Source organism: Antennarius striatus, chromosome 1 (genome assembly GCF_040054535.1).
Source record: "Antennarius striatus isolate MH-2024 chromosome 1, ASM4005453v1, whole genome shotgun sequence".
NCBI lineage: Eukaryota > Metazoa > Chordata > Actinopteri > Lophiiformes > Antennariidae > Antennarius > Antennarius striatus.
Window position 1 is genome coordinate 12,329,380 of NC_090776.1, and position 25,572 is coordinate 12,354,951.

General features: G+C 39.2%; 3 protein-coding genes across 3 annotated transcripts; all 3 read left to right on the plus strand.

Annotated features, from left to right (window-relative positions):
• The first annotated feature begins 1,409 nt into the window (after positions 1-1,409).
• Positions 1,410-8,672, plus strand: lin7c (lin-7 homolog C (C. elegans)). The gene is made up of 5 exons (XM_068304769.1): positions 1,410-1,598; positions 3,034-3,152; positions 3,597-3,668; positions 3,762-3,971; positions 4,487-8,672. The coding sequence occupies exons 1-5, from the start codon at positions 1,562-1,564 to the stop codon at positions 4,652-4,654; spliced, it is 606 nt and encodes a 201-aa protein (XP_068160870.1). The 5' UTR covers positions 1,410-1,561; the 3' UTR covers positions 4,655-8,672.
• Positions 8,673-13,774: 5,102 nt separating this feature from the next.
• Positions 13,775-15,884, plus strand: rplp2l (ribosomal protein, large P2, like). Its single transcript, XM_068314125.1, has 5 exons — positions 13,775-13,874; positions 14,545-14,668; positions 14,747-14,795; positions 15,394-15,489; positions 15,767-15,884. The coding sequence occupies exons 2-5, from the start codon at positions 14,546-14,548 to the stop codon at positions 15,841-15,843; spliced, it is 345 nt and encodes a 114-aa protein (XP_068170226.1). The 5' UTR covers positions 13,775-13,874; position 14,545; the 3' UTR covers positions 15,844-15,884.
• A 6,126-nt stretch (positions 15,885-22,010) lies between these two features.
• LOC137604684 (ferritin, heavy subunit) lies at positions 22,011-25,474 on the plus strand. Its single transcript, XM_068328677.1, has 5 exons — positions 22,011-22,291; positions 23,451-23,556; positions 24,317-24,463; positions 24,790-24,915; positions 25,007-25,474. Exons 2-5 carry the CDS (start codon positions 23,455-23,457, stop codon positions 25,163-25,165), a joined length of 534 nt encoding a protein of 177 aa, XP_068184778.1. The 5' UTR covers positions 22,011-22,291; positions 23,451-23,454; the 3' UTR covers positions 25,166-25,474.
• Positions 25,475-25,572: the final 98 nt, after the last annotated feature.

Sequence of the window (25,572 nt, forward strand, 5' to 3'; positions counted from 1 at the left end):
GACCCTACTGAGGAGGCTGATGAAGATGCTGTAAGTTTTTATATATATATACATATACACACACACACACACACACACACACACACACACACACACACACACACACACACACAAGCTCAGAACAAATAGTCTCCTCTTCATCTGAGAAAGATGACAAGCATTCAGTTGTTCCTCTCCAAAGATCCATTATCATAAATCTCCAACAAGAGGTATAGTGAGATTTCCTGTTACTGCTGCATAAGTTGTTCTATTACGTTACGAGAAGAGACTGCTCTTCAAATAAAAATAGCTTATGATAGAACAGGAATGATCCGATCATGTCTGAGAACTAACACGTCCCCAGCACACAGGCCGATGAATCAAACGCTCCTCTATTATTACATTCTGGGTCTGAACATTTTCATTCATTATGAGTAAAAGATCAGGGTATTTTTGTCCAACAAAGCTTAAGCAATAAAAAAAAATCTGCCATCCACCGATCAATTGCTAAAGTAATACGCAATATGCTCACAAATCAGTTGTCTTTGAGTCGGAGTGAAGCCTGTGTTTGCAGAGAAGGCCAAACCATATCATCTGTTATGATCATACATCTCACATGTGAACAGATTTGCCGTTATGATGTAGTGTGCATTTGTGATGAATCTTAAATACAAAAGAAAAGAACACGTTTAAACAATCAATGGACACATTTTATCAATATAAAGGCAAACATTGCTGTGTTCCCCCCGTTCAAGTGATATCACAGCATGTGTGTTTCATCAGCTGTCAAAGGAAAAACCTTTTGTATGTCATCACCAACTGGGGTGTGGTCAGAAGTGAATCATACTTGATTTTTTTGATTTTTTTTATTTTTTTTATTTTTTTAGCAGTGCAGCAGCAGTTTTCTGCACTTCTTTGCTCCAGCCTCAGGTTTTGCTGCTGACGAACAGGGGAGGGCAGCAGAGGGAGAGTTCCTCCAAGGTGTCAGCAGAAAGCCACAGACTGTCTGTTCCATGTCACCGACACACGGGATATCATGCAATAATCCCCTACTACTACTACTATTTAGGACCTGGTCTCATTTTGTTAGCTGTGGCAGCGTTAAATCGTGCTGTTTGCATGACGTCACAGTCTGCAAATTTCACTTTCTCACGACACTGACATCAACATGATGGGAAGAACGAACTAAAAAGGCATGGATGAGCTGTGAAATACTCATGTGTGCTAAATTCAGTCATCATATAACTATGTGTGGATAAGGCGTTACGTCATATTAAATATAACTAATTCTATGAAAGTATGGTGTTTATTGATGACTTATGTGGACCTAATAATTTAAACTGTAGTTAGGACAGAGCGCTCGACTAATCAAAACATGCTGAGCGAGGTGGGTTTTCCATTTTACGAGGTTTCCTAAACGTACCGTGACACTGGCAGCTAGCCTAGCCAGCTAACTTAGCTAATCTGATTTATCATCCCTGTTAAGCACTTGTAAGGCTAGACAGGATTACCGAATTTAGTTTTCTATATCTATCATTTGACGGAAGATTTATCAGACGTCAAACAGCTCATCATTTCAAGAATGGCATCGCTTGGGGAGCCCGTGCGATTGGAAAGAGGTAAAGTTAATTGGCTAGCTAGTGGCTAGCTTGTGAAGGTTCGTTGATGGGGAGACATTAACCTAGCTTAATTAGCGTTAGCCAAAGCTAGCTGGTGTTTTGTGATGTTTACTTTCTTGTGTTAGTCAGCTAATGTCGCGTTAAAGATGCGCTACGGATAGCTACATGTCGGCACCGAGCTAAAGTAGCAATAATCTGAAAGGCCAGTTTGTTTTAGCTCTATTAGCGAACTAGCTATAGAATTTGTGGTAACAGAGTAAGAAGTTAGCCTAGCTTGTTTGCTAACATACAGCGTTTGTTTACTGTCATAAACAAAACATCTTCGTGCACTTGAACAGTTTAAACGCCATTAGCATCAGGATCTGTTGTCGCAGCAAACTTTGATTGTGGCTCATTGTTCGTCAGCTCTGGTCGTGTCTATCAACACACAATGGGCAGTGAGTTGGAGAGGAACACACTTCCATTATTAAACGTTATTGAAAAGGTGAATGCAATGGTAACTAATTATTTTATCCAGGTCACACAAACAGATCTAGACTGACAGAGCAATGGGTCCCGCCATGTAAATGCGACAACATAAATGAGATAGACTAATGACGAAAGTGCTTGTTATTTATTTCGACTTTATGTATTTCCCCATCACTTCTGGTGACTGAGGATTTTTAAATCAAATTTAACTCTTTTTTTTTTAATGCAATGTCACCCTTTATTATGGTCTATATCGTTTTATTTTATTGTTTCATTGCTCTAAATTTCCCCCCTGGGATTTTGTGTTTTATAGTTTTATTCTGTGGCCTGGAGTCTTCTATCTGATATTGTCTTTTGTATTTTCATGTTTTCATTCCATTAGTTTTTATGACTCATTTTTTAGCGTGACTTTAATTTTTCTTTTCTTTTTTATTCGTCTTCTTTTTATTACTTTTATTTTGATGTGACTTCATTTCATTTTTCTTTTATTTTCTTTTATTGTTTTTACTCCCTTTGGTTGTATTGCTTACATTTTGTGATGTGATGTCATCTTTTTATTACTTTACTGTCTTCATTCTCTTTTTTTCTTCATTTACTCTCATTCGGATCTTTCTTGCTTTTATCATCTATGCATTTTGCATCTTTTTATCCTCTTATTTTTAAATTGTCTTGTGATCATACATTTTTACGTCCTGTCTTTTTTTTTGTCTGAAAAAGCACTTTGTAAGCAATTGTTTTTAAAGTTAACTTTAAATTTTTGAATAATTTTTATATTTATAGGTGCAGTATAGCATTCAGCACCATATTTTACTCTGGTTCTATTGATTTGTGGTACTAGTATTTGACAGAATATTCCAGCTTCAGTGATCATCAAATTTCATTTTTCACCTGGAACAGAGCATTCATTGCTTCTATTTGCAGACTTAACTTAAAGGCCTGGTGATGATCTTTGTGTTCTTGCAAACAGATATTAACCGTGCTGTTGAACTGCTTGATAAGCTGCAAAGGACAGGAGAAGTGCCCCCCCAGAAGCTTCAGGCGCTGCAGAGGGTCCTACAGAGTGAATTCTGTAATGCCGTCAGAGAGGTGAGATGCTGTGTTGTCCTTAAGTGATTGAACTGTGAATGACATTCGTTAACTCGGCCAAGGATGTTAGGTTTTCACCGGGGTTGGACTGTTTGTTGGTCAGTAGGACTTCTCAAAAATGCTCAGTGGATTTCCTTGAAACTTACTAGAAATGTGTTGCGTGGAGCCAGGAATAAAGCTGTTAAATTTACTGAGGGACTAAAGATTTGCTTGAATTGCTAGAACATGTGAATTTCACCGTTTTTCCTATTTACACAGAAACTGCTGAATGTATTTTACACAAACTTAGATGAAAGGTGGGATGAAGTAATTTTACACATGTAAAGGTTGTGGTAGGATATAAACATTGGAGGCCTGTCCTCCACAGAGCACCACCGATTGTCTGTTCTGAGTCTGGTTTAGCGTGGACAGCCATTTGAGGAATGTGATAAAATGTCTCTTCAGGTTTATGAACACGTGTACGAAACTGTGGACATCAACAGCAGTCCTGAAGTCAGGGCCAATGCCACAGCTAAGGTTAGACATCCCCACCCACACCCCCCGCGCCTCAAGACAATGTGTGAAACGCACGAAGTGTGATTTTACATGGTTCATGTGGTTTATTATTAGGCTACTGTGGCAGCCTTCGCAGCAAGTGAGGGACACTCTCATCCACGTGTCGTGGAACTGCCCAAGACAGAGGAAGGCCTCGGTTTCAATATAATGGGTGGGAAGGAGCAAAACTCACCCATATACATCTCTCGGATCATCCCAGGAGGAATCGCTGACCGGCACGGAGGCCTGAAGAGAGGCGATCAGCTTCTCTCTGTTAACGGGGTGGTACGTTCAATGTTCACGGCTCATTCCACAATATTAGATTTAAAGCCAACGTACAGTAGCTGATAAAATTAAGACTTCAGCACATGGGACGAGAACAAAACGTCCTTAAAAAGAGGTAAATTGTGAGAGCACACACCCTGTTGCCTTTTTAAACCCTACATGGGGATTTTTAAATCTCTGCTTTATTAACTACAACATTTAGAGGTTGTTATAGCTGCACGCTATGCATGCGTTGCATTTCCAGGATCATCCATTTGACTGTGTTTGCTCTCTCATAAAAAAATTTCCAAATTGCAAACTTTTTATATGGCGCGTCTAGCCCTGCTGCCAAAGCTTATGTTATATTCACTCGAATACCCATAAACTGCTGGGATCATTGTGCCTTCCAAGGTTACTGCATACCTATTGCTTAACGGTTTCCCGCAGTATATTGCTTTTTGGATTATGAAGCCATAAAAGCGTGGACTTAACTGTGGCTGTTATTCCTCTTATAGTTGTTTTTGTTTATTTTTCAGAGCGTGGAAGGTGAGCACCATGAGAAAGCTGTGGAACTCCTCAAAGCGGCTCAGGGCACAGTGAAGCTGGTAGTAAGGTACACCCCCAAAGTACTCGAAGAAATGGAGTCACGCTTTGAGAAAATGAGGTCGGCGAAGCGCCGGCAACAGAACAACTATCCCCAGTAGGATCTTTTGTGTAATCCAGCTTCCTTGCCTCCCCTCCCTCTACCTTCTAGCCCTCTGGACGTACGTTCTGGTTCCTTTCTTATCCTCTTAAAAAAAACTAAACAAACACAAGTTTAGTCTGATTCCTGCTCACACATGTTTTGTTCCTCTCTTTTTTTCTGCACCATATTTAATATTCACTGTTGTAACACTGGGCACTTCAACTCTAGATAAATATAAGAATGGTCATGACTGTCAGTGTAGGTGGTCACTCACGTGTGTGCATTATTTTTGAATGGATAATTTGAATGCATATTTGAGCCTTTCGGACTCAACCACACAATTCCTTTGACTGGAAAGTTAGTGTTTTTATTTTTTCTATCACAGCTACTGCCGTTTGCCTCAGGGCATATCAGTTTATCTTACGTACTGTGTTCAGTTCTGTCTTTTTTTTTAATGGTTAAATGTTATGTGCTAGTAATTAAAACGCTTGCATCAGGAATTATGGAATGCTTTGTGTATGTTATTCTCACAAATGATGTGTTTAAGTATATACACTGCCTGACCAAAAAAAAAAAGTCACCATTTGGGTTTCAATAAGCAAATTGCAGGGTTATGATCAGGGGTTGCTTCGGTTGGTGAAGTCTAGGCTCAGCAATATTATTCAGCAAAAAAATTAAGTCAGCTGAGTATCTGAATGTACTGAATGACCAGGCAATCCCATAAATGGATTTTTTCTCCTGGATGGCACGATCATATTCCAGGACAACAATGCCAATATTTATCGGACTCCAATTGTGAGGAATCATTTTGACACATCAATTGGCCCCCACAGTCCTGAGCTTAACCCCATTCAAAGTCTATGGGATGTGCTGGAGAAGACCTTGCAGAGTGGTTTGACTCCTATTGTCAATACAAGAATTAATGCAATTCTGGACAGAAATAAATGCTGTGACGTTGTACGAGGTTGTCGAAACAATGCCGCGGCAAATGCGCACCACAATCAAAGCTACAGGCAGTCCCACAAAATATTAGAGTGTGTGACTTTTTTTTGGGCCGGGCAGTGTACTTAACTTGTGCAAAACCTTAAGCGATGCCGTTTTTATTTTATAGCTGCCCTGCAAGCATGTCGGAGTAAAGAAGTTATGGAGGTGTCAGTAAATTAGGCTTAGTTACATGTTTGGTGGGACAGAAACCACTAAAAGGACAGTTCAGAACAAAAGTAATGCATTACTTTCAGGTTCTTCTCCAACTTTGCCCTTTAAGTTAACGTCAAACCACTATGAGAAGCTCTGTTGGTGCTGAAAGTGATATAACGGAGCCTCAGTGACCTTTGAACTGCATTCCTGTCACCGCAGAGGCACACATTTTTGCTTTTATCAAAGTAATAAATCATAATCATAAACTTCTGAGTAACATGAGAGGGAAACATTGTGTTCTCTTTGCTGGATGCAGCTTTTACTGAGAAGTCGTTTAACGTTTGCATCCATCATTGACATCTCAGTTTAAGTCAAACTCATAATATGAAGCAGTTTGTTTCATCCACTATAATTGTGCTCTAGTCAGACTTCATCATTGTTTTGAGTCATAAAAACAGATGTTTGTAATTGACATATTATAAACTGTATGTTCATCAGGAATATAAACCATGTTTAGGGTACTGAGCTATAAATCAGCACATGATGAACTTTTATTTTGGTTCTTTTTTTATAATCAATATCACATAAGGAATATTTTTTATCCGGGTGTTTACTGACATCTTTGAAGGACTTGCTTTTCCTCCATTCAGAGACATTATGGACGTTTTGCTGCCAAATACACACATTTTTATTCTGATACGTACTTTTTAAGCGTATCATAAGACCTGATTGTACTAAAAGGGAGAAAGTAAGCATTCAGAAATTGTTCTCACTTTCCCAGCAAAGGAAAGAATAAAGTTGACTTCAGCGTAAATGGTTATCTGCAAGAACCCCTCATCATTCTGTGTTCGACAAAAAGTCAACCCCTAAGCGAATTTAATTTAATTCCAGCAATCTATTGATCAGTCTTTAGGTTCCACAGCAGATGTACCATCAAGCGTTGGATATAATGTAAGCTCGTCTTTAAGCCATATTTGTCCCGGCTCAGGATAAATGCATCATGTAGTCGAGACAGAACCAATGATTCACGTAACCAATGTCAATGCTGGATAGACGATGGATAAAGAAACCGCTTCTGTGGTCCTCTGCCGTTAGACTTCTGTTCTTCAAGAACTCTTGATGCAGCGTAGTTGAGTCCCACCTCATTGATGTTTAGCGTTCCCCATCGTGACGGGAAGTTTGTCTGGAGTTTGGTGAAGCGTATCGTCATGAATAAACATTGTGCACATTTATGCACAAGGCACAGCTGCTCAGCATCATTAATTCTTTAAAGCTAAGCATTTTGATTGGCCCCACTTGTCAGCACCCAAAAGATCTGTTCTCCTGATGCTTTTACCCCAACGCATCTTTTCTACTTGTTTTGTTATTTTATCAAAAGTCTTTACACATTCAGTGAGGTTTGATGAGGTCAGCTGCTTGATTCGGAAAACATCAAATGTCATTTTCACACTTAACTTTCTGACATTTAATGGCACCTCATCCTTTATAAAGTTAAAATGTGTTTTTTGTTGTTTATTGGTCTATCCGTGAAGTGGAACATGTTTGGCTCTAAAGAGATGATCATGTGATCGTTTCTTAATAATTGGAAATATAATTAGCCAAGAGCCCAAATTTAGCTCCATTATCACCATCAAGATAACCTCAAAGTCTGCTGTTCCCATAAATACGAAGTTTACTTGTGGCATTAGCTTCACACAATTTAGCAGAGAGTGTTTTGCATCTATTTAATTGTTACTTTAATATTGTCTATATAGTACTTTTCTATTGCTTAAAATAGCTTAATAATGACTACACTACATGACAACAGTGTAGCCCAGTTGTATTGCATCCTTTAATTCATTACTCCTCATTAAAATTTAATAATAAAATTGAAGTATCTATGCAAGGTCTTTTACAACATTCAAAAATATTATGTAATTGTGCACCTCTTGTAATAGCTGTCATTTTATCACAATGTCACTATAAATTACCACTTTGAAGCAGCAGAGATGCATTATGGGGGCCCCGCATTCAGAAACACAATGTGTAATTCTCACAGGGGTAATCACGCAGACCCTTTGCAGTTAAAACGTCCAGGCATTAGCCTTGCTTCCTACCTAATGATTGTCAGGATGCATGCAGAAGAGAAAGTGTGTCTAGCTAGCGACCATTCCACAAGCTACTGTTAGCATACTTCTGTTATGAGGCAGATAAATGAGTAGCAGGATTGAGGTTGTACATAAATGTTGAAGAGTCTTAAAATAATGTATAGCTCGTCTTTTGATTGTGTTCTGGCTTTGGCTTGCTTCAGTAACTGCTTGAACTCATGTCATACTGAATCAGGAAAAAAAATGTAACGAGGCTTGGAATCGAGCTCTCCACTGAATGTTAACCATTGTCATTTAACCGAATCGTAACATTTTGAGAAGTACTGTTCGGTATTCCTCCTGTTTTTCTTGTCTATGTATTGGGATGGTCAATAGAGTATTTTTTATAATACTTTTCTTTTTGATATTTTTCTCAATTTTTATAAGTGATTTTCCTAAAAACAAATATCTGGAATGATTGGTACTTGCGTGTCAGCCGAGCCTCTCCGAAAAGCAGCACAGACGTAGACGAATCCCTGAGGCCTCTTCAGCTGTACGAACTCACAAACGCAAGATCGAAACATCTTTTCTGAAATCTGAGCTGAGGATCCTTCTGTCTAGTACCAAGACCAAACGTGCAACAATTGTGAAATTTTTGATAATGTTTAGAAATGTTTTAGTCGGTGCTCATTTAGGATAAATATTTTGAGGTTGTGTTGTGTTATGTTGTGCTCTCTGTTTTCCTATATAAGTTACTGTTACATTGATGTGGAATGTAAAGTGTTGTGATGTAGAACAAACTGGTTGGAAGCTAAATAAACACTATAAAAATGTGTTGCTTTTCAGTGTCTTTTTTTACATTTACATCACAGATTACAGATTTAGTTCAGTTTTTGTCCGCTAGCATTCAGAATAAAAACGTGGTGGATTAGCAGCGAGACGACATTTGATCCCATTCTTTAGCAATGAAAACCAAGAGATGTCTCTGTTCCTACTAATCAGAACCAAAAGATGTCTCTGTTCTTAATAATCAAAACCATCGCTTGTCATTTACTGCAGGTTTAGCTCCAACATCTAAGACTCATTTTCGAAGACATATCTACACGGCAACACTCAATGATGGTCTTCAAGTTTCTCGCTGTTGGTCACGCCTGACACATGTAAGGCAGATGTTTTTCAAGAATCCATCTTTAAAGAGATCGCACACGACTCACATTAAGAGTTCTTTTTGATCTTGATGGAAATGCAGAATATCAATGTGTCAGCATCACTTACTGCTGAAGGGCTGGAACCAGAATGAACTTGAAATTCCAGGTCTGGAGACTAACAGGTGGTGTTCATCTTCTGACAAATCTGACACAACTGTTGTTGACGCACGCTGTAGCTGCTACTCCAATAAATGCCTCTCTGCTTCAGTCGTCCTCTATCGCTCTGTCACCGTAATTATATGAAGGGGAGGAAACTGTTAATGGAAGCAAACTTGAGCGTGTCTTGGTCGTTGAGGACAAAGATGACATTTCATTTTTGATTCCTGTTGGATTCAGTTTTTTATTGATGGTACTTGAGTACCTCCGCTCAAGGACACCATGGCAACACCGAGGCCGTCAGAGGTCGACCATCACCTCTCCAGCTACCAAACTACTACCCATGAGATGTACTTCATATTTCTAACCTTTGAATCTTGATCCCTCAGCTGGCTGATGAGTATGACCTCTAATTATGATTAAAAGTCAACAGGAAGAAAAGATGGTGTGATTTTACCATCAAAAGGTCAAAGGTCAGCCTCAATGCGATGTCAATCTGCCTTTCTGTCTTTTATCAACACCATCAGGTGCGAAATGGAGCTTCTGAGCGTATTACTGAACTAGTGATACTAAGTTCAGACACCCGCCTTGAATCTGCAGCAACTGCAGAGAGCTTTTGGTTTAAATGTGTTTGTGAAGCGTCCATATTTTGGAATGTGTTGCGCTTTGGGTGTTTGCCACCATGTCTGTCTCTCTCTCTTAAATTAGCATTGCCATTAAAAAATTAGGTTAAAGAGAAATTAACTGGAATCATACACTTTACGTAGAGATAACTTTCATTGTTTGAAAAAGAAGTACACTTTATAACTGTTATTAAATTCCCTCACAGTCATTACTACACACAGAAGTACAGTATATGTAAAATAGAACTTAATTGGTTGGTGGAGCCGTGCAACTGGGAGGCCATAATTTTAGTTCTCATTAGTTGCAAATAAAAACTTCAAGTAACACAGTCCCCAAAGAGTTTTTACTTTCCAACAACAATAGTTTCCTTGTTGTACTGACACAAGACCCTTCCCTGTCTTCAGTTTCTCCATCCTTTACCGCAAATGAAGTTCTGCGGTTCAAATTAATACCGTTGAGCTAAATTTTTGGTAGCTTTTCTAGGATTAATTAATTAAACTGCAAAAACTCCAAAACTGTCAAATGTATTTTGTTGTTTTATTATTGATGTGTATGGAAAAAGAAACGATTCCATAACACAGTTTAGTCTGAAACCATTTTGTCACAGAACACCCCCCCCGCCCCCAATTGGTTTAAATTCCTTGTTATTTGATGTTGCATTGCATCTCCATCTCCCTTAATGCAAACTCTGGATACAGTTATGTTCACAAGACTATGTCAGTCAGAATCCTAAGTGCACAAATTTTTTTATATACCTTCATTAAAATTGTCTGCAACAGGAGCTCAGTGTTAAATCAGTGGCTGGTTGCCTGGAAGAGAATAGTGCATGTGACAGCAATTCATTAGAGGTGGTTGTTCACACTACAGCTTGAGATCAGAGCACAGCTGCTGGTTTCGCATGGTGTGGATCAAATCCATCGAAGACTGTTGTGCCACCTCATCTTTCCTGCCAACCATAATCAATCACGCCCGGGACCGGGTCCAGCAGCAGCAGCAGGGGCTGAGGACAGAGCAAGAGGCCGGAGTGGACTGGGAGCCCCGCCAGCAGTCGGAGTGCCAATAGATGAAATTGATTCGGGTTAATAAACTAGGGAGTAATGCAAAAATACACAAAGTTTTGCGTAAACTGTTGGACGAATGGAAAGTGCTGAAAAATGGATGGAGAAATGAGACTGCTTTTCTCTGTCATAAAAATGTGGGCACTAAAACAGACGAGATAATTACGAAATATGTAATCAAATCAAATACTGATGAAATATATCAACTATGATAAATTTAAGATTATTGCAAGAAAACAGATATTAGTCCGATTTCAGATTTGTCAAAAATCTGAAATCAGACTAAAGCAGCCTTAATTAGACAATTTTTTGTTCTTAATAATCTGTTTATTTGAAAGCAGTTTGGGTTAAATCTTTTACTTCTAGTCTTAGGTGGATCAAGTACAGATTTCATGCAAAAAAAACAAGGAAACAAAAAATGGCATCATGCCAGTTAAAAATGTTTGCTACATTTTGCTATATTTCTTCATTTAGCATATTTCATCGTTAATATCTCTTGCATATCGGTTCATTTTAATTTGGGTGTTGTTAACAAAATTATCCTCCTGGCTACCAGGAAAAAAAATATTGTCCAATCACAATTATTTTTAAATAATGGTCCCTCACCTAGGACCTGTTTGTCATGGGTGACCCTGCCAGGGGCAAAAAGCCCCAGACAACTTAGCTCCTAGGATCATTGAGACATACAATCTCCTCCACCACGATAAGGTGGAGGGGATTGTGAATACTGCAAACTTTTTAAAAAATATATTTTTATCATAACATGTGCCCATTATAGTGGGTGGGTGTCTGTCTGTCTGTCTGTCTGTCTATTTCAACGCCATACATGTAAAACTGAACCTTGATGGTAACCACTTAGTCCCAAAGACAATATCAGAAAGTCAACATTTGAATGAGTTTAACATCAGCTTTTAACTTTCCATCATCACTTTTGCTTTGTTGTGCTTATTTGGAATGATACTTCGAAAAGCAATTCCCCCCTTTGGAAACACAAGTGAATACCTTGCACTTTATGCACATCACAAAAGTTCTGCTCTTGCAGCCGGATCTGTGACACCTTGATGCATGTGTTTCATCCACCATCTCTGGAAGATGAATGGCGCCGTAGTGTCTCACAGCTGCATTTGGCTGCGGTTTCCACTTTTGACATGGGGGAGTGGAGTCATCTCCACTGTCACTTGCAATTCCTGCTTGGGCCCAATCCACTCTTCAGCAAGGAGCAGTCAAGGAACTTCAGTGGTTCCTTCCCCAGAAACTGCCTTTCACTCCTACACTGAACCCATGAGTTGGTGATTGCCAGGTCAAAAAAGTGAAAAAAAACTTCACGCACTGTCCACTTCCAAGTGCGAGACGTCATCCTGCAGAAACAACATTCGGTCGGCCAAGTCCACGTCACCCATGTTGGTGTTGTACTCAGCAATTGCCAGTGGCCTTGACACCTAAACAAACATTTTTGTCATTCTTGGACCATCTTCTGCGTGTGTCCTGAGGTCTTTGACCATAGATGAAAGCTAGTGCATGGTTAGATTTTTATTTATTTTGTTTAACCTTTATTTATCCAGGTGAGTCCCATTGAGATTACAGATGTCTTATGCAAGGGAGCCCTTGCCAAATAAAAGCACCAGCTTTGATCTACGGTCTTACACTGTTCCTCTCCCTCGTCTTTCTATCTCATACGGTTCCTGAGTGCACAAAAGTTGAAATTTGTCCTTGACCTCAAGGTCAAGGTCATCATCTCATTTTCATACACTTTGCCGCCTGAGTAATCTGCTTTGTTTTATCTTTTTATCTGCAATGGTTGCAAAGATATTTGGTGGACAAACAAACAGAAGAACGAACGAATGGACGAACACATGAACACTGACAATTATAATACATCACTGCTCTGAAGCGGAATGTAAAAAGCAATACAGTAAAGGGAAAAAACAAAATTATAATGTGTCTCAACTTGTCAAAGAAACTGAGTATTTTTTTTAGAATACAAATTTAAGATGTACTTTGGATCCTTGCTCCACAGTGGACGCCGACTGGACTTAGATGTGGACTGTTCTGTTTGATCTGAATCCTCTGCATCTGCTTGCCCTGCCTGAATTACATCCTCAGAGCTCCCAGAATCATCTTCTTCTGCATCTGGTTCAAACACTGCATCTTGATCTTCTTCATTGGATAACTCAATATCTGAGTTTCCTCAACAATTCTAAGTAAAAGTCTCTCTGCTTTTGAGAATGACTCCCTTTCTTGTCATTTGAAAAAACAGAACAATTTGGAGGAAATAACTACAAATGTCCACTCCAGAGGACATTTTTTAAACAATAAAATACTATGCTAAAATGCAGTCAAAATAATTGAGACAATGTTAAAAATTTTGTTAAAAGACTGATACAAAATATGCCAACAACATTTCAAGCCAAAATTTTTTCACCTTAAACACCTTTATTTAACGCTTATTTTCTCCATGTGTTGTAAGTGCATAAGTATGATGCACTTACTTTTCTTCTTCCCATAAAATGCACTTGCACTGATGGATTTAATGAGAAAGAGAAAGGTACCAAAGCCCCACCCTTTCACATTAGGTATCATTGAAAAGCCCTAAACATCCTTTGTAGATGACAGCTGCCGTTAATTCAGTATTGTGCAGTAAATGGGAGATATTCAAGTTTACAAATGTTCTCTACAGAGGACAAATTTGAACTACAGTACTGGTAGTCAGGAGGATTACATACTTTCATTAATTCAGCATGTGATCAATTGATGTAAAAAGAATAAAAACGTGTAATGACGCATTACATCCTCTATATTCATACTGATGAAAGTCGTTATAAACCTCAGGTGTTTCCTTCCAACATTTAAAACACATAAAAAGCTCTATCACTGGAACTTTGGTGGCGTTGACTTGAACACTCCGGTACACCAGGCGACCATCGAGTCCCTTTCACTCTTTTAACGGAGACGAAGAAGAAACGAAAGCGTCTTCCGCTTTCTTCCAATGACGTAACTTCCTTTCTGTTTGTGCTAGCGCTGAAGTGAACACGCGTTCGCCTTTCTAGCAAGTGAGTTTTCTTTTAATGCCTTAATAAATGTGTGAATCACAAAGAAAATAAGTGTGTTATATCAACGAGTAAGCAACCCTCCAACATAGGTAGAAAATAAGTGTAAAATAAAGGGGTTTAAGTTACATTGATGGTTTTCAACGATGCATAGTCGGTTATTAGCATTTAGCTAATGTTAGCGGAACACTAGCGCGCCTCCACATGTGTGTAAAGACCAGGACTTGGGTGTATTGTTTAACAGTACACTGAGTGACTAGCGGATATGTCTGTGTGTCGTTTCAGTTCTATAAATAACAATACATGGCGCACATTATGTTCTTGCTGTTATTTTCCAAAGCATGGTAATTTCTCATGATGGTAGCTAGCACATCCGTGAAATCTGTCATCAGTGTTGTACTGATTCGAATTTGACCTATTAACTTTTCGAAGTTCATACACTCCAGCTGATTGTTGAAGAGTAGTTTCGGGTGAAAGTTAAGGCTGTTTGACAACTGACAAAACTCAAATGTTTCCCAAACTCTAGATTGTGTGGATTTGTCTGGTACAGAGGTTTTAACTTGTCTTTATATAAGAAATGGGATTAAACTGGCATGTTTGTTTTTGTTTTTTGGTCAGTGATATCTGTTAAATTTGGTGCTCACAGCTCCTAAGTGTCCTGGTTATTTTTTAGGATGCGTTACGTTGCTGCTTACCTGCTCGCTGCCCTGGGTGGCAATGAGAAGCCTGAAGCTAAGGACATCAAGAAGATCCTGGACAGTGTTGGCATTGAGGCTGATGACACACGTCTGCAAAAGGTATAAGTATCCTTCTCCTCATTGTTTTTTTTTTTTTTTGGTGGTCAGTTGTGATTCTTACAATTTTCATCTGAACAGGTCATCTCTGAACTCAGCGGCAAGAGTGTGGAGGAGGTCATTGCCTCAGGTGGGTGTACTTGATACTACCGATCAAAAATGTGGGGTTAATGGAGTTGCTTCTTTTTCTTGTAATTATTTGGTAAGATATTGTGACGAATGACTGGATCATGAATAACATGTTATAGCATGCTTGAACTTAGCATCTTGGCTCTCAGAGCTACTGTACCACCACTGATTTTAAATCCTGATAAAAATTCTACTGTTGCATAACATTGAAAATAAAAAAAAATCTTTGCCTCAGGGGCATCAAAACATAATTTATCTTGTTTTCAGCAGTTGTGTGGATTAATAGTGTGTTGCTGGCACAAGCTTGATCAAATCACAACTTTTATTTTTAACTGTTTATTCTGGTGCTGTGATAATGCTTTGGTATTAGTATTGGAATTCTATAACATATACAACAACAGTGCAAATGTCATGGGAACTGTAATAGAATTCACTTGGCAAAATGACATACAATATATTTAAGTGTTGATTCTTATTGTAGAAAGAAGTGAACTGATTATATTTAGTGATCATAGATATTATTTTTGACTTGGCAAATACATATGTATTTGTCAATGTCATTGTGTGTGCTTCATATCTGCAAACCCATGTCCCCTTAGGTTGCAGTAAGCTGGCCAGTGTGCCAGCAGGTGGCGCTGTAGCCGTTGCCAGCTCTGCAGCTGGTGGCGCTGGAGGAGCCGCAGCCTCTACTGCAGGTGGGTTTGAAGCTTAGCTTTTACCTTCACTTCATGTTTTTTTAGATTTTCTTGGATTTTAATGTTTAACTAAAAAAAAGTAATCCTGATGTCCACCTGGACAGAAAGTTGTCTTAATTTGTTTGTTACAGTTATAAATTATTGGCCTTGTATTAAACCAGTAACTGACATTAAGATGAATGACAGTAATTGCATGAGTTACATTAGTGACCTCGTGAACATGTCTTTTAAATGTGATAGTAGCTGGAAATGATACCAAACGATTCTTGTTTTGCAGTTGAGGAGAAGAAGGAAGAGAAGAAGGAAGAATCTGAGGAGTCTGATGACGACATGGGATTTGGCCTCTTCGATTAAACTTTTTCAAAAGACAAATAAAAATTTGTTTAAAAAAAGTCTTTTAAGTGTCTTTCTCTGCACAGTGTATGAATAAAGTAGTTGTGGCATGTTATCACTAGAAACTGGAATTTGATCAGTATTAGTGGAATCTGTGTTCTTATGACTGGTATTTTTTTGATATGATAAAAGGCTAAAATACCTCATTCCAGACTAAATATTAGACACTATACCCATTCACAACGCTAGATGGCGCCAGATATCTTTAAAGCGAATGTTGAACTGAACTCCCCAGGCCAAAGCGAACCCCTGTCACGAAGAAGAAAAAAAGATAGGGGTAGCACGAAAAATAAAAAAGAAAGCGGTAAGAGAAAGAAGAAAATTAGAGAACAGAAAATGGAGAAAAGTGGGTCGGTCCTCGGATGGTAGCAAGGTTGGTGCCACTCACCATTCATTTACAAATATGATTGCACTTGAGTTTGCATATTCAAATGTTCAGATATTAAGATGTGATAGACAGTTTTTGCACAATTTGAATGAGGCAAAATAACATGCTTTTTCTCTCGAATATATTGTTATCATTTGTTTCAGATGTACTGATGTGTTTACACAAATTTCCCCACTGGGAAAATAAAGGTTTATTATTATTAGTGTAATTATTTTCTGTATAAAAATTAAATTTGGTGTTCAAAAAGTCGTTTTTCAAACTTGAGTCTTGATAAAGAGGGGGTCGTCTTATTTTCGGGCCAATACGATATGTCTTCTTCTTTTCCTTTCGGCTTTTCCCTTCAAGGGTCGCCACAGCAAATCAATTGCCTCCATCTAATTTTGTCTTCTGCATCCTTTTCTCACAGCAACTACCTTCATGTCCTCCCTCATTACGTCCATAAACCTCCTCTTTGGTCTTCCTCTAGGCCTCCTGCCCGCCAATTCAAAACTCAGCATCCTTCTACCAATATATTCACTATCTCTCCTCTGGACATGTCCAAACCATCTCAGTCTGGTCTCTCTGACTTTATCTCCAAAACCTCTAACATGTGCTGTTCCTCTGATGTACTCATTCCTGATCCTATCCTTCCTGGTCACTCCCAGAGAGAACCTCAGCATTTTCATCTCTGCTACCTCCAGCTCTGTCTCCTGTCTTTTTCTCAGTGACACTGTCTCTAGACCAAACAACATCGCTTGTCTCACCACAGTTTTGTACACCTTTCCTTTCATTTTAGCTGAAACTCTTCTATCACACATCACACCTGACACTTTTCTCCACCCGTTCCATCCTGCCTGTACACGCTTCTTCACCTCTTTTCCACACTCCATTGCTCTGGACTGTTGACCCTAAGTACTTAAAATCCTCCACCTTCTTGATCTCTTCTCCCTGTAACCTCACTCTTCCACTTGGGTCCCTCTCATTCACACACATGTACTCTGTCTTACTGCGGCTAACCTTCATTCCTCTCCTTTCTAGGACACACCTCCACCTCTGTTGCTTCTCCTCCATCTGTCCCCTGCTCTCACTGCAGATCACAATGTCATCTGCAAACATCATAGTCTATGGAGATTCCTGTCTAACCTCGTCTGTCAACCTGTCCATCACCATAGCGAACAAGAAGGGGCTCAGAGCTGATCCCTGATGCAGTCCCACCTCCACCTTGAACTCCTCTGTCACACCTACAGCACACCTCACCACTGTCTTACAGTCCTCATACATGTCCTGCACCGCTCTCACATACTTCTCTACCGCTCCAGACTTCCTCATACAATACCACAGTTCCTCTCTGGGCACCCTGTCATAAGCTTTCTCCAGATCTACAAAAACACAATGCAACTCCCTCTGGCCTTCTCTGTACTTCTCTATCAACATCCACAAAGCAAATCCTGCATCTGTGTTACTCTTTTTTGGCATGAAACCATACTGCTGCTCACAAATGTTCACTTCTGCCCTTAGTCTAGCTTCCACTACTCTTTCCCATAACTTCATTGTATGGCTCATCAGCTTCATTCCTCTGTAGTTGCGACAACTCTGTACATCTCCCCTGTTCTTAAAAATGGGCACCAGCACACTTCTCCTCCATTCCTCAGGGATCTTCTCACTATCTAAGATCCTGTTGAACAACCCAGTCAGAAACTCTACTGCCACCTCTCCTAGACACTTCAAAACCTCTACAGGTATATAATCAGGAACGACTGCTTTTCCACTCTTCATCCTCTTCAATGCCCTCCTCACTTCATCCTGACTAATCTTTGCTACATCCTGATCCACAGCAGTCGCCTCTTCTAGTCTTTGTTCTCTCTCATTTTCTACGTTCATCAACTCTTCAAAATACTCTTTCCATCTTCCCATCACACCACTGGCACCTGTCAATAGACTTCCGTCCCTATCCTTAATCACCCTAACCTGCTGCACGTCCTTCCCATTTCTGTCTCTCTGTCTTGCCAACCGGTATAGATCAGTTTCTCCTTCCTTATTGTCCAACCTAGCATACAAGTCATCATAAGCTCCTTGTTTGGCCTTTGCTACCTCTACCTTCACCTTACGCTGCATCTCTCTGTACTCCTGTCTACCCTCCTCAGTCCTCTCAGTGTCCCACTTCTTCTTGTCTACTTTTCTTCCAGATGACACACCAAGTACTCTCCTACCTGTCTCCCTCATCACATTAGCTGTGGTTTTCCAGTCATCTGGAAGCACATCCTGACCACCCAGAGCCTGTCTTAACTCCTTCCTAAAAGTCATGCAACACTCTTCCTTTTTTAGCTTCCACCATTTCACCTTCTGCTCTGCCTTTGCCCTCTTCATCTTCCTCACCACCACAGTCATCCTGCACACCACCATCCTATGCTGTTTGGCTACACTCTCGCCTACCACTACTTTGCAGTCACTGATCTCCTTCAGGTTACACCGTCTACACAAGATGTAGTCTACCTGTGTGCTCCTACCACCACTCTTATAGGTCACCCTATGTTACTGCCTCTTCTGGAAGAAAGTATTCACTACAGCCATCCATCCTTTTTGCAAAGTCAACTACCATCTGTCATTCTGCGTTCCTTTGCTGGATACCAAACCTGCCCATTACTTCCTCATCACCTCTGTTACCTACACCAACATGTCCATTGAAGTATGCACCAATGACAACTCTCTCACTTCTAGGCATGCTCTGTACAACTTCATCAAAGTCCAACCAGAATTTCTCCTTCTCCTCCAGTTCACATCCTACCTGTGGAGCATACCCGCTAACAACATTGAACATCACACCTTCGATTGCTAGCTTCAGACTCATCACTCTATCTGACACTCTTTTTACCTCCAGGACATTCCTAACTAACTCCTCCTTCAAAATAACTCCTCCATTTCTCTTCCTATCTACACCATGATAGAACAACTTGAACCCCGCTCCTAAACTTCCAGCCTTGCTACCTTTCCACCTGGTCTCCTGGACACACAGTATGTCTACCTTCCTTCTCTGCATCATGTCAGCCAACTCTCTACCTTTTCCTGTCATAGTTCCAACATTCAACGTCCCTACTCTCAGTCCTATATAGTCTTGGCGCTCCTCTTCTCTCTCTTCCTCCAAACACACTTTCCTCCTCTCCTTCTTTGACCAACAGTAGTCCAATTTCCACTGGCACCCTGTAGGTCAATAGCGCCGATGGCGGTTGTTGTTAAACCGATGGCGGTCGTTGTTAACCAATGGCGGTCGTTAAGTCGGGCCAATACGGTATGTACTGGGGGCCAATACGGTATGTACTGTATATATAAAAATGTTGTTTAGGAATTGGCTTCAAAGTCAAGGCTTTGTTCAATACCTTGTCCCCATAACTGAAATTAAACTGATATTTTTCTTCAAGGAATCAAAATGTGATAAAGTGACCTCAGAGTCCAGATAAAGCAATTTCAGTGTTGAACTTTTTCCAGAACAAGCAGAGCATTTCTCAGTAAGCTTGTTAGTCATGTCCTGGTGTTTGACATAATCCTGTATCTTTGTCAGTCCCTGACTCTCCATTGTTTTGTAATACCACTAGCTTTCTGCTCTCGTGAGGAACTTCATCTTGGTCCCTTCGTCTGACTCTGTTGTGTAAAATTTACCAGCTGATATCATTCACCCAGTCATTGTCATGGGATATTGTGAAATCCATAATAAGGGGATTTACAGTCTATATCTTGTTCCAACACGCTGCAATAAAACAAATCAGCTACTTATCATAGATTCATGAGAAGATGAAATAAAAAAAATCTAATAATTTCCACACACTAGATATGATTACAACATAATAAAATCAAACTGCTTCAATTAAATGTAAACTTGTTGCACAAAAATGTAAAAAAAATAAAATAAATTCACAGCTTCATTTAAATATTGGGAGAAACATTTATTAAATGTTCCTAAAAAAACATGTTTAGAAACATAAAGATGTTGATTTTTCTTTTAATGTTGGTTATTTATTTCAGTTCCTTACAGATAACTTAAAGTCTACTTTAATTACAACAGAAGACAAATAAATGGGCTGAGGTGAGCAAGAAGCTGATGGTACTACTGTATTATGCTTACTTGTGCTTCCAAATATTAATATGTTCATCTGATCAATGGTTACATCCCGCTTCAAAGCGGGGATTTATTGTAATTGTCAGTATTTGTGTGTTCTTCCATTAAATCGTCCGTTCGTTCCTTCATATGTCCACCAAATATCTTCACAGACAGAAAGATGAAACAAAAAGCAGATTACTCAGGCGGCAAAGGGGATGAAAATGACATGATGACCTTGACCTTGAGAAAACTAGGTCAATGTCAAATATCAACTTCTGTACACTCAAGAACCGGATAAGATATCATGATGAGGGAGGCCAGTGTGAGTAAGACCATAGGTCAAAGCTAGTGTTTTGATCAATGACAGTAGGTCAGAGCACTAGCTTTGGTGTTTGACCTATGCAAGTAGATCAGGGTAAAATTTTGAATTCTGGGGTGTCGCAGGATGTTGCAGTCTGTGACTGCCTTGTTACATTTATAACAACCTAACACACGCAAGCACACGCGCGTGCACACACACACACACACACACACACACACACACAGGTGACACCCTATTCATAAATATTCATATATCATAAATAATTTTATTTATTTTTTTAGATGACAACACATGTTAGATGTGAAATAATTCTACATTACTAAAGCCTGAATTTTTTTCTGTGTGGTCATGTTCATACTCAATACCACAGCTTGTGTTGTTATTCTCTTACATTTAAGTAATGTTTTATCTGTGAATTATGACTATGGTACTTCCTGTAAATTCCAGTGTTGTATATTTGCAAATTAATGTTGAAATTCTGTAATCATAGTTAATATTGCAGTTTTTAGACGTACAAATTAGAACGTATAAAAATGTGAAATTACTTTATAAGTTCTGCACTCTGCACAGGTACTTTAATGAAATCACAAAATCATGTACTGTAGCTAGGACGTGCCAATATGTGCCTGATTTGAAGACTGGACTGAATGTTTTATTTTCATGAGTCATCATTTGTTATGACTTTTGCCATGCTTTCCTTGTTCTGCTTTATCTGTCCGCTCCACCTTGCTTGGTCACCACGTCAGACATGGAGTTATTCATTTTATATTTCCATTGTATCATGAACTGTACGTGTCAGTAACCTTGTTTGTTCAAAAACAATGTTGGAGGATAGACGTATTATGCAAATAAAAACGAAAACAAAATGTCAGAAGCAAGCAAATTGAATTTTTTCTTTTTAAACATAGGATTTACACGTGTTTTTTTTATTCGTAACGAAACACATTTCAGTGAATTCACATATGTCCATGTTAGGTTGATATGACATGGTTCATTTACAAATATTAATCAATAATTACCTGAAAATCAAATGTGTGTAAACTCAGTCAACACGTGGTTTACAACGAGGTCATGTACTATTAATGATGAGATTAAACTAAAAGGGGTCATTAAAATAGAAATGTGTTCAGGTTGAAGGTTTTTTTTTACAACCCAATACTTAACAACAAACTACAGTACATAGATCGTAAAATTATATTCACTTAAATATCACGTTTCAGCACAGGGTAAAGTGGAAATCTACAGACTCCACAAACACATGTACGTACGGAAAAACAACAAATGTTCATGTCCCGCCCTCTTCCTGCTAGTGACGTCACGGTCGCGACCGTTCTCATTTATATTGTGGTTCCCGCTGTAGTCGGTAATTAATCGTGTTTCCTGCGGACAGTGAAGGTTACCTGCTTCAACAGTGCTTGAACGGAAACCTTTCTACTGTCTTTAACCAGTGCTTATTTCGATCACCCGCTCTATCATCTTTAACTACTAATCAAAGCTAATTTTACTTTAAAGCATCAGCTAGCCAAATCATCTTAAACATCATTAGCTTGCTAGCTAGCTGAAATTGTTCTGCCAGCAACGCAAAGCACTTGACTTTCCACCTCCTCACAGACGCCTTTGAGAATTGGTAAGATCTTGTTTTTATACATTTCTCTATCTTGTTTCTATTGACTGACGTTAAAAGTTGAGCATAGGCAGAGGAAACGTCCTTTGTAAGGGTATGGTTAGTCGTCTCGTCGCGGCCGTCTCCCATTGAGGCTGTGACGCAGTTAGCTCTTCGGCTCGTAACGTTAATGTCCAACGAGTCGAGCGTAATTTAAGCTAATTCCTTATCATGTGTTAATATTACATATGTTATTAGCGTGACGTTAAAATTAACCACATTGGATTGGAATTCTAACTTCTCTCCGTCGCATGACGTAGTTTTATCACTGCTCGAGCTGGTTGTAAACAGATGGAAGATTGTTGGTTTTTATCTACGTGGTTACGTTTGGCGGGTCGTGTTATGGAGTCAATAAGGAGGTTTGCTAGCGAACGGACGCTTCTGTTCCGGGAAAGGGGCCTTTATGTCTGTGTCAGACCACGTTTTATAAAACCTGCTCACTGTGAGATCATTTGTTTTCTATGTACACCGTTTTCAGTCATACAAATTGTTTCTGAGTTCAAGAATATTGAAAGTGTTTGTGTTTGACAATTTACCCTGAGGTTCATTTCAACAACACAAACTGTGATTTCACAAAGTTGTTATGAATGAAATCAATTTCATTTTTTTTCAATGAAAGTTCTCAACTAAAATGTTAAAGAAACAAATACAAAACTTGATTTTCCATCTACTGACACTTAAGTGTCATTACTTTTCCACTTCCAGGAAAAAATATGAAATTTGACTTTAACATTCAGTTGATGAATAAAATTAGTTGAAACCATCTTGCAGCTCGTACTATTGAGTTATTTGTGGTATTCATAAAGATGGAAATGTCAGTATGTCAGAAATTCAGGAAACAAAATTGTTACTGTAAATAAGAAATAAAAGAAGTTAACTAGTTCAAATTTTAATGTATTGCATTGAGAAATTGCAGTTTTTTTTAATTTGGCCATTTGGTTGAACTTTTCCCTTTTCAAATTAAGGTGATTTCTTAAGATCAGTTTTCCTGCTTCTGTTGTATTGGTATTGGAATTACACATTCTTTAGACCTACAGTACATCTATACCTGTCTCTTGTCTCGGTCTCTCTCTCTCTGTCTCTCAGCAGAGTAAGTTTGAGTTGTTTGTTTTCTATGTTTCAGAACAATGAGTTCTCTGGTGAGACAGAACTTCCATCAGGACTGCGAGGCAGCAATCAACAGGCAGATCAACCTGGAGCTGTATGCCTCCTACGTCTACCTGTCTATGGTGAGGATGTCTACCTGTCTATCGGACCAGGAATCGAGTTTGCATAGTGTGAACAAATGAAAACGCTGAAGCATGACAGCAGATAATAATATGGGTAGCAGATGTTAACGTGAGGGCAACAGTTACAATGATAGGTGTTATTACTGTAAAGCATCTATGTTTAGTGGGCCACAATAATGTGTATTCTGACAGCCTGCAGAGTGCACCCTACAGATGGAAGTACATGTGAATCATGAATAAGCATGGTCAGCAGAGAGTAGGTTATAGCAGCGATGAATAAAGTCATTCAGGACAAACATCTTCATTAAAGATTAACTGGAAAAAAGTGATAAATGACGTGTTTGAACAGACATGAACTGGATGATCGGTGTCCATAAACCAAAGGTTTAAGTCCCTTTAGGGATTATGTCAGAACACAGAGCAGTGTCTGCCCTGAAAAAACAAGCCCTACAACCTTTCAGTCCCTCACACAGCTTTATGGCCAAGTTTCCTTATAAATGTGCTTTTAAATTCTGTGTTTCAGATTGAATTCACTGCTTTATGTAGCATGAATGTTTTGTTTAGTTCAAAGCCTATGGGCTTTAAATATAATTTTTTGTGTAGATATTACTACTTGCACCAAAATGTTATTTTTCATTTTAAAGTGTGGGTGTATGAATAGTTTTTTGTTGTAGTTTCTTGGTTACAAGGTAGAAGAGTGTAATGTTTTCTCGGTTTGGTTGGAATTTTGTATATCTACATTCTACTCTTGTCTTTACAGGCATACTACTTTGACCGGGATGACAAGGCATTGCACAACTTTGCCAAGTTTTTCCGTAATCAGTCACACGAGGAGCGGGAGCATGCTGAGAAGCTAATGAAAATGCAGAACCAGAGGGGGGGAAGGATCTTCCTACAAGATATCATGGTACGAGCTCACATTTGATGTAAAATTTTTATCAATTTGTATAGTTTCAACTTCAACGTGGGGTGTGAAAACACTTTCTGGTTATTATCGCGCAGTCCATGTCATTAGGGCAGCAATGGGATAAAAGATAAGAAGGGTGCGAGTCCGCTGACCAGCTTATCTGCCACAGACACACAAACACAACCCATTTAACGTCTGTGTCAAATGTTAAAATTTGACTTCATCGTTAAACTGTAAAATATCTTCGATGTGGACAGAGAATTTCCCTCCATTGGCCTTTTTGACATCTTCTTTAATAAGTGTTCCTGATCTGCTGTCTATTGCAGAAGCCAGAGAAAGATGAATGGGGCAGTGGTGTGGAGGCTCTGGAGTTTGCTCTGCTCCTTGAGAAGAACGTGAACGAGTCGCTGCTGAACTTGCACAAGCTGGCCACAGATCACAATGACCCACATGTGAGTATTAAATTACAGCAGGACAGCAAAGCACCTTCATATTCAATGGGCTGCTTGTTTCAGCTCTAATTTGAGTATCTCTTTCTCTCAGCTGAATGATTTCATCGAGACACACTTCCTGGATGAGCAGGTGAAATCCATCAAAGAGCTGGCAGACTGGGTGTCAAACCTGCGGCGCATGGGAGCTCCTCAGTGTGGCATGGCGGAGTACCTGTTTGACAAACACACCCTGGGCAAAGAAAGCAGCTAAACCTCTACATATATCACTTTCTCCAACTTCCTTTATATGTGTATTTGGTTTTTGTTTTTTTGCTTCCAAATATGAAGCCATCTGCATGCTATTGGCACGTCCTTTAAACCTCTTTATATTCGGCATAATGCTATTGTAGATTTGACCAAATTAGTGACATTTGTACTCCTGCTTTTAGAGCTGTGAGCTACATTTAAACCTATCCTCAGGTCATGCACTTCTCTCTGCAGTCAATGCCTGTGCTGTTTAAGTGTTTTTATGCCAGGATCTGTTCATCCAACAAATAAAACGATCCCTCTGGATTCTGAACGGTGTCACGTTATTTAATGTTAACTGTGGAAATTTAGATTTAGATGTACTTCCTCAAGTGTTAAATATCCTCAGTGATGTGATGTTTCACTTGTTTT